Here is a 7991-nt window from a genome sequence, read left to right as displayed (position 1 = left end):
CTCCCTGGTCTTTTCCAGTCCCGATTTCACTTGCAAATTAAAATGTCACCTGGCAGGCACACTCGGGATCAGGTGTGGTCTCAAGGTCCTGGCAAATACCGTGTCCCAGAAGCTTACGCTGAGCGCGTGGCCCCTTGGTGGCACCCCTGGGTCACGCTGTATGCGGCCCCAGACCACGCTAGGCGTGTTAAATCTCAAATTCCAGAATTAGCCCTCGCATATTCAGAAATACTAATTCTTCTCATTACTTGTTCCCCACGCTGCTGTAAATTAGTCACACGTCACCGTGCGCCGGGCACGATCTTTGATTTCGGTCTCAGCTTCAAATCTGGCTGCCCTGCTCTGTGACTCTAGCAGGTACTTGAATTTTCTGAGCTAGTTCCTTATTTTTAAAATGGGGATAATAGTAACTACTTTTGCTGGGTATCGGGAGCACTGTGTGGTTACCAGAGGGTGCGGGATGCCTTGCATGTCATAGCCGCTCACCGAGTAGCAGATCACTTTCCACCCTCTCGGCAAATGGGCAGATGGCACGAGGTGGCTTCCTCGCTGAGTGTCCGCACCGTGCTGGGCGTGTGCCGGCTCCTTCTCGAGTGTGACATCCCTCCACCGCCCCTCGTAACAGCACCACACAGCTCTCCTGACAGGTGGACAGAGGCGGTGCAGCTGCCCCTGAACCCCAGGGCCCCCCAGCTAGTGAGCAGTAGGAGTTGGACTAGAACTTGGGTCTGATGGGACTCGTGCTATGCAGCTCGCAGTGCGGTGTACAGATCAGTTCTTTTGATAGGCGGTTACCTCTACAGCGAGTGAAAGCATATGATGGAAAGTGTGTGTGTGTGTGTGTGTGTGTGTGTGCGCGCGCGCGCGCGCCAGTTAGGTAATGAAAATCTCACTTTTTTAGAATTATGAGTTTGTTTTGTAAATTACTTCTGGGCAACCTTTAAAAACCAATCATTTCATTGGCAGTTAGACAAGAAAATTATTTTCTTTGTTTTCTGGGCTAGGGAGTGTAAGATTTTAATGGTCATTGTCTCTTTTGGGAGGAAAAAAAATCTTCCAAAAACTTAGTTTTAGGCAGAGGAAGGGTCAATTTAAAGACTGTTTGCTTTTTAAAATAGCTTATTGTCCTTTAAATTTGCTACTTTAAAATTTTCTTTATATAAATTTTTTTAAATTAAAATGAACAGTACTGCATATAAGAGCCAAATTCATTATTTGTCGAATCCTGTGCCATCTTTTTGGTTTAGACTTCTATTTTGGTGAAGCTACACACCTCCAGTATGTAACTTCCTAGGAAAGTACTTCGTGAGTCAGTCTCTACGAATTTGAAAATATATTCATAGAACTTTACGTCTAACCTAACTCTGCCTCGTAACTTCTAAGGCACGTGCTGCTGTGTTTTCAGCATACGGTATCGCTGATGAGAAGTCGAACGCGAGTCTAGTTCTTTTAACTGTGTAGCTGACCTCATTTTCTTTCTCAAAGACCCACAGGATCTTCCGTTTTCCTTGATGTCCTTAAATTTCACATTGTGTGGCTACTTGGTCAGTAGATTTCCCAGAACATGAGGCTTTCATTTCGAAGCCTCATGTTCTGGGAAATCTTCCAGAATTAGTTCTTAAATAACTTCTCGCCTCTCTTTTTTGTTGTAGTTTTTTTTTTTTTTTTTGGAATTGTTATTTGTTAGTTATTGACGTCTTAAATGAATTCTCTCTGTATTCTCTGTTGCTGCCAATATCTTTTGGAGACTTCTCTCACCTTTATATTCCAACCTTTGGTGAATTTCATTTTCCATAAATTGTCACAGCAGTATTTCCAGTACTTGTCACTCCCTATCAGAGGTGGAATTTATTACCTTTCCTCTTGAACCTGGACGGGTTTATGACTGTTCTAACTAACAGAGCATAGAGAAAGTGACATTATGTGACGTCTGGGATTAGGTCATTGAAAAGCTGCAGCTTTCATTGGTGTGTGTGTGTGGCTCTGTTTCTGTCTCTATATCTCTTTTTCTCAGAGTGCTTGTCCTTGGAACCTAGTGTCAACCTTAAAAATAAAATAGTCAGCAAAAATGAGTTTATTAGGGAATACTGGACGAATTGCAATTTGGGACATGCACACTGTGGCGAACTATAGGCAAGTCTGGAGAAAAAGCTGGAAAGTGTTATTTTATAGAGAAAAAGGAGGAAGTTATGAGCAAAAGTTCGTTGGAGGAGATCGAGGTGGCGGTGGCTTCTCATTGGCTGAGTGTGTTGCTTTCTCATTGGCTGAGATGTCGCTGGGTGAGGAGAAAAATCTTCCTTCTTCCTGCTGGGGTAGTAGAGTAAGCTTCTTCCTGCCTAAATTTGTAAAGTAAGCTGCAGTGGGTAGTATACGTGTGAGAACTCCTTCTTCAGGGCTTCCCAGCTCCACTTTGGATGAGGTGTTCCTTTATTCATTTTCACACCAGCCACTATGTGGCGAGGAAGCCCAGGGCACATGGAGAGGCTGCGCGTAGGTGTCTGATCATACAGCCCCAGCGAGGGTCTCAGACGACAGACAGCAGACAGCATCAGCCGTCTGACGTGACTGAGTGAGCCTTGAGATAATCTCAGCCTCCGCTGATGCCAAGCAAAGCAGGGATGCGACCTCCCTGCCCAACTGTGACCCAATTACAGATTCGAGAGCAAGAGAAATGTTGTGTTAAGCCACCAAGTTCAAGTGTAATTTCAACGACATCAAATTTCTCATTTTGGCATTCATGTGTTTTTAAAAATGTTCATTGAACTATAACATATGTACAGGGAAATGTCAGGTCTGTAGTGTATGGTTCGATCAGTTGTGACAAATGCACATACACTTATGTAACCCCTGTCCTGTACGACTAACCCTCGTGAAGGTGAACTCGGTAGACCAGAGTGTTAGGTGGTGAATTGGAAGAGAGACGAATTTAGTTATCATCTAAATAGAATGGGAAGCTTTTAGAACTGAAAAAAATGAACTTTCTATTTTAGAACAGTTTTAAAATTACAGAGTCGTGTTGTACAGACAGTTTCCATGTAACCCACATCTGCTTTTTCCTGCTGTAAACGTGTCGTTAACGTTAGTGTGGTTTTGTCGTGAGGGGACCCTTATCGATACGTTATTGTTAACTAAACTCCCTACTTCACGTGTGTTCCCTTAGTTTTCACTCTAGGTGGGTGTTAGTTAGCCTGGGCTGCCGCTTCCAAATACCCGACACTGAGGGGCTTAAACAGCATTAATTCTCTCAGTTCTGGAGGCTGAAGTGCGAGCTCAGGGTTCTGGTGAGGCCCCTTTCCCTGGCTTGCAGCTGGCTGCCTCTTTGCTGTGTGTTCACATGGCCTTTGTGGGTGTGGGTGTGTGTGTGTGTGTGTGTGTGTACGAATGCACACGTGTGTGTAAGGAAGGATGAGGGGAGAGAGGGAGAGCACACTCTGGTATCTTGATTCTTAGAAGGGCACTAATTCCGTCATGAGAGCCCCACCCTCGTGACCTCATCTGAACCTAGTCACCTCCCTGGGCTCTGTCCCCAGATTCTGTCTCATTGCGGGGTAGGGCTTCAACGTATAAATTTTTTTGGTTGAGGAGGACAAATATTCAGTCCACAACAAGGTCATTTTTGTGATCCAGGGTCCCATGCAGGACATTCCCACATTACATTTTGTTGTCGTGGTTCCTTAGGTTCCTCTAGACTGTGACAGTGTCTGAGACGCTCCTGTTTTGGGGGACGCGGCAGCTTGGAGGAGTCCTGGCCAGGGACTGTGTAGATGCCCGTCTAGTGGCATCTAGATTTGTCTGATGTTTCTCTCATGATTAGTCCCGGCTCTTGATGTTTGGGTGGAAGACCACAGAAGTGCAGTGCCATTTTCGTCACCTCATGTCAAGGGTTCTTACTTTCGGCCTGACGTACACGATTGGTGTTGACCTTGACCGCCTGGCTGAGGCAGTGTTTGTCAGGGCTCTCCACGGAGGTCTCTTGTTTTATTCCCTCTTCCACCTTGAGCTCATCGGAAGAGGCCACTGAGCAGCCCGCCCTTGGGCGCAGGCCGTCAGCTGCACCAAACGGAGGGATCAGCTAATCGGATTCACTTTTTAAAAGGACTCCTCGGTGAGTGGAGGGGACAGTAGGACCCTGGAGTGTGGCCGAGTGTGGGGGCGTCAGCCGGGCCGCCCTGGGGACATCGAAGGCGGAGCCGGCGTGTCCTGGCCATGGGTGGATGTGGATGTGAGAGAGGGGAGTTGGGGGTGACCCCTGCCCCTAGGTTTTGGCCTAAGCAGCCGGGGAAACGATGGGGGAAGCGGAGGAGATGTGGCTTCCGGAGCGTGGGAAGGGAGGGCGCGAAAGATTCTGCCGAGGCCGTGTTCGGTGCGAGCTGCGTAGGCTGCGGAGGGAGGCGGTGCGTGGAGCGCTGACCGCGAGTCCGGAGTTCAGGGTGCAGGGCAGGGGGCTCGGAGCTGAAAGCAGCGATGCCATTGTGCTTTCAGACCAGGAATTTGCTTCGAGAGAATGAAAAGCCTGTGGTAATTTGACCAGAATGATGAGAAAAATTAAAATCAAACAAGTATGTCTTTTCTGGGCACATTGTGACTAGAAGGAAGAAAACACAGGCGATCTCTCGGTGGCCGTCAGCGGCTCCCTGTGTCTGACGCTGGGTCCCAGCTAATACAGCCAGATGCGCAGTGGAAAATTCAGAATTTGATTTTGGTGTCTTATAGCTCTCAGAAAAAGGAGTTGGAATTTTGGTGTTTTCCCTGAGGAACCGTGTGCATGTATTTTTGGGGGCCTCAAAGGCAGGCAGTGTTCCAGTGCATTGCATTTTATCTTCCTTAGAGGGAGCCAGGCAGGAAGCGGGGGGTCCTCTGAACGAGCTGTGTTGCGATGTAGCTGCTGGCTTTTAGGGTCCCCCGCGGGGGACCCCGGCCCTCACGCCTCTTCCGGCTTGCCCGTGCTCACGCTCCACACCCTCTTCTGTGACCAGTGCGGGCGACTGATTCTCCCATCTCGATTCCTCTCATCATGATGGTGAAGATAGGGAGGCTGAAGCATTTGCATTATTTGGCGCCACAGTAGGAATTTTCAAAGATAACTTGGCAGTTACACATGAAATTATATAACATTTGACCATGCTGCTGATGACTTGAAGTTTAAGTTGTTTCAGAGCATTACTTTTTAGCTCATGCTTAATATTAGGGTAGCATCAAGAACTTGGTCCATTACCATTTAGAAAATCGACTAAGTTAATAATATTGGGAGAATTTGTGGTTCTTTCCTTTTCTCTTCCCTGCCCCAAAGTTCTTTATTTACCGTCAGAGCCATTCGGACTACTATATCCTCCCTTTTCTGGGGAGTCGATTTTATTTTACTTTATTTTTATTTTTTAATTATTTTTAGATTCCACATATATTGGGGAGTTGATTTTAAAAATCAGATTTTCAGGAGACCGCATACAACCACCATGTGCTTTAGAGGGTGGTGAAACCCTCGCCCATGTTCCATCTCGGGGGCACCCTTGTCAGGCTCCCCGGGTGCCCCTCTTCGAGCTCATCCAAGAGAGGAGCGGCTTCTGGAATTTCGGGTCCATCATTTCCTCGCTTGTCTTCAGAGTGTTAACCGCAGATGTACGTGTCTTTAAATATCGTGTTTAGTTCTGCTCAGTTTTGACTTTTAACTTTTATATAAATCGTCCATTCTGTATGTTTTCTTCCAGGTCTTGTCTTTTAAATCGATAGTACTATGTTTGCGAGATACGTCGCTCTCGAAGCTGACAGCCGTGGCCGTGTTCTTCTCTTTTCTCTCTGGTCTGGTGGGAACATGCTGTAACTTACTCGTGTTTTCCTATGCGTTTGGATGGTTATCAGTTTTTTTATATGGGAACCGAATACCCATTAAACGGCGACTCTCGATCCCCGCGCCGCAGCCCCTGGAAACCGCTCTTCTGCGCCCCGTCTCCGTGAATTCTCTGTTCTAGACGCCTCATCGAAGCGGAGCCGGCGCCCTGAAGGGTGCGAGCCCGCTCCACCTCAGGCCAGCTGGCCTGGCGGGCGACCACGTGGGGGAAAGGATCAAAAGTGTGAATGACGTATGTTCGCTTTTCTTTTTCATTGTAAATTTCATAACCCACAGATGTCGATAGAGGTTCTTCTTATCTTCCCGCTGGGAAACACGGCACAGCCTGTGGCTGCGTGCTCAGGCCATATTCATGCTTTATTTGGTGGCAACGAGCTGCTTCGGGTCCACAGCTGTCACCTGCCGTGTATGATGGGTGACACTCTGCAGAGACACAGTCCCATTTCTGTACATTGTCACGTGCAGTTCCCCGCAAACCAGTTTCAGCCCTGCTGCTTTTTCTTAGAAACGTGAGGGTAAGAGTAATCTTTTGGGGATAACCTTTATTAATGTCGTTCACCAACTTGACTATTTTGACTTTAATTAGTGATGAGCTTCCTGCGATGGCTGTGTGGGGCTGTTTAACATTTGCCTTGGAGTTGGGGTAAACGTTTGATACTCTGGGATGCACAGATGGCCCCCAAGCCCTGGCTCCCTCCCTGGCTAGGAGTTTGGCTGGTGGAGCCAGCGCAACAGGACCGTGTGGGGTCCTGCTCCGAGCACACCCTCCGGCAGAGGGTCCATGTTCACCTCCTGTGATCCACTCACCACATGTCACTGTATGGTTTGGAACTCAAACGCTTGTTGCGATTTGTATCAGAGCATCACTTTTTATCTCATGCTTAATATTAAGATAGCATCAAGCAACCGGAAGAAGAGGTCGCGCGTAATTTTGGAATAATAGGGTGAGCTATCTGAAAGACAATGTGAGCCTGAAGGTGTTTAACAACACCCTTGTTAAGGGCTGGTCGCAGGCCAGGAATGGGTGCTGAGGAGTACAGTAAACAAACAGACAAAATCCAGGTTCTCCTGAAATGTACCTTCTAGTGATTATTGTAACGATTTACTATAGGACAACTTACAACGTGTGACATCAAGAGGCATAACAATCAATCGTGATTTGTTTTGGTAGGAATGTCTGAAACCTGTAAAAGTCCTAAAAGAAAAAGTGAAAAGTTAAATACTTTGACTCATGTGCATAATGTATTCTCTAAGTGCTAAAATGTTCAAAGGTTGATTGCCAGGTTTTGGGTCGAGCAACTGAATTTATGATGGTGCATTTACTTGAGACGGGGAAATTTGTGGGGGGAGAATTTGGTGGGGGGGAGGTCAAGAGTAACCTCTGGGCCACAGTATGTTTTAGATTACTCGCTAGACCATCAGGCGAAGCGGGGTGGGGTGGCAGTTGAGTAAGTAGGTAAAGAGTACAATTTCAAAGTGAAGTGTCAGCCACATAGGACAGAGTCCCTGAGAGTTCACTCAGGAAGTCGGGCTTTATTTATTGAGTCACAGAGACTCTCTGTGAGAAACGTGAAGTGATGGGAACTTTCAGTAAAATGCTTCTAGCTTTTTAAACCGTGAAAGCGATGCATGGGGAGAAATGTGGACACATAAGTGTTCCACATCTGTATTCATTTCAAAATTGCTTGTCAGTTGCTGGTCTGCAAAGCACGATACTTGACTGAAATGAAATATCCTTCCAAAAGTAAAGGTGTCTCAATCGTATCGGAGGGTCTTCAGTTAAACCCAAATGATGGTCAGTCTGAATTTATTTTTACTTAAAAACTTTTAAGCAGCTTTATTGAGGTATAATTAACATACAGTAAACTGTACATATTTAAAGTATAAAATTGGCTGTTTCGACAAATGTATCCATTTATCAAACTATCGCGGCAGTAAGGGCCACGCACGCCTCCATCGCCCCTTAGCGATGCCCCCTCTTGCCTCTTCCTGCTCTGCTTCTCCAGGTAACCGCTGATCTGCTTTTTGTCATTATAGATTATTAGTTCACGTTTTCTAGAAATTACATAAATAGAATTGTGCAGGAGGTACTCTTTTTTTTCTGAATTCTTTCAGTCTAATAATTTTGAGCTTCATTTATGTTGTG

At 46.4% G+C, this 7991-nt stretch overlaps 1 protein-coding gene across 1 annotated transcript in view; it reads left to right on the top strand.

Moving 5' to 3' along the window:
- Positions 1-519: 519 nt before the first annotated feature.
- The window catches only part of LOC105295454, a 47312-nt gene continuing 39840 nt past the window's right edge, over positions 520-7991 (top strand). Inside the window, exons 1-2 of the mRNA XM_023533603.1 lie at positions 520-696; positions 7813-7851. Coding sequence (XP_023389371.1) covers positions 520-696; positions 7813-7851 — 216 coding nt within the window. The remainder of the gene's footprint in view (positions 697-7812; positions 7852-7991) is intronic.

Source organism: Pteropus vampyrus, unplaced genomic scaffold (genome assembly GCF_000151845.1).
Source record: "Pteropus vampyrus isolate Shadow unplaced genomic scaffold, Pvam_2.0 Scaffold105, whole genome shotgun sequence".
NCBI lineage: Eukaryota > Metazoa > Chordata > Mammalia > Chiroptera > Pteropodidae > Pteropus > Pteropus vampyrus.
The sequence above is the reverse complement of the archived record's forward strand: the minus strand, read 5'-3'. Positions and strand labels throughout refer to the sequence as shown.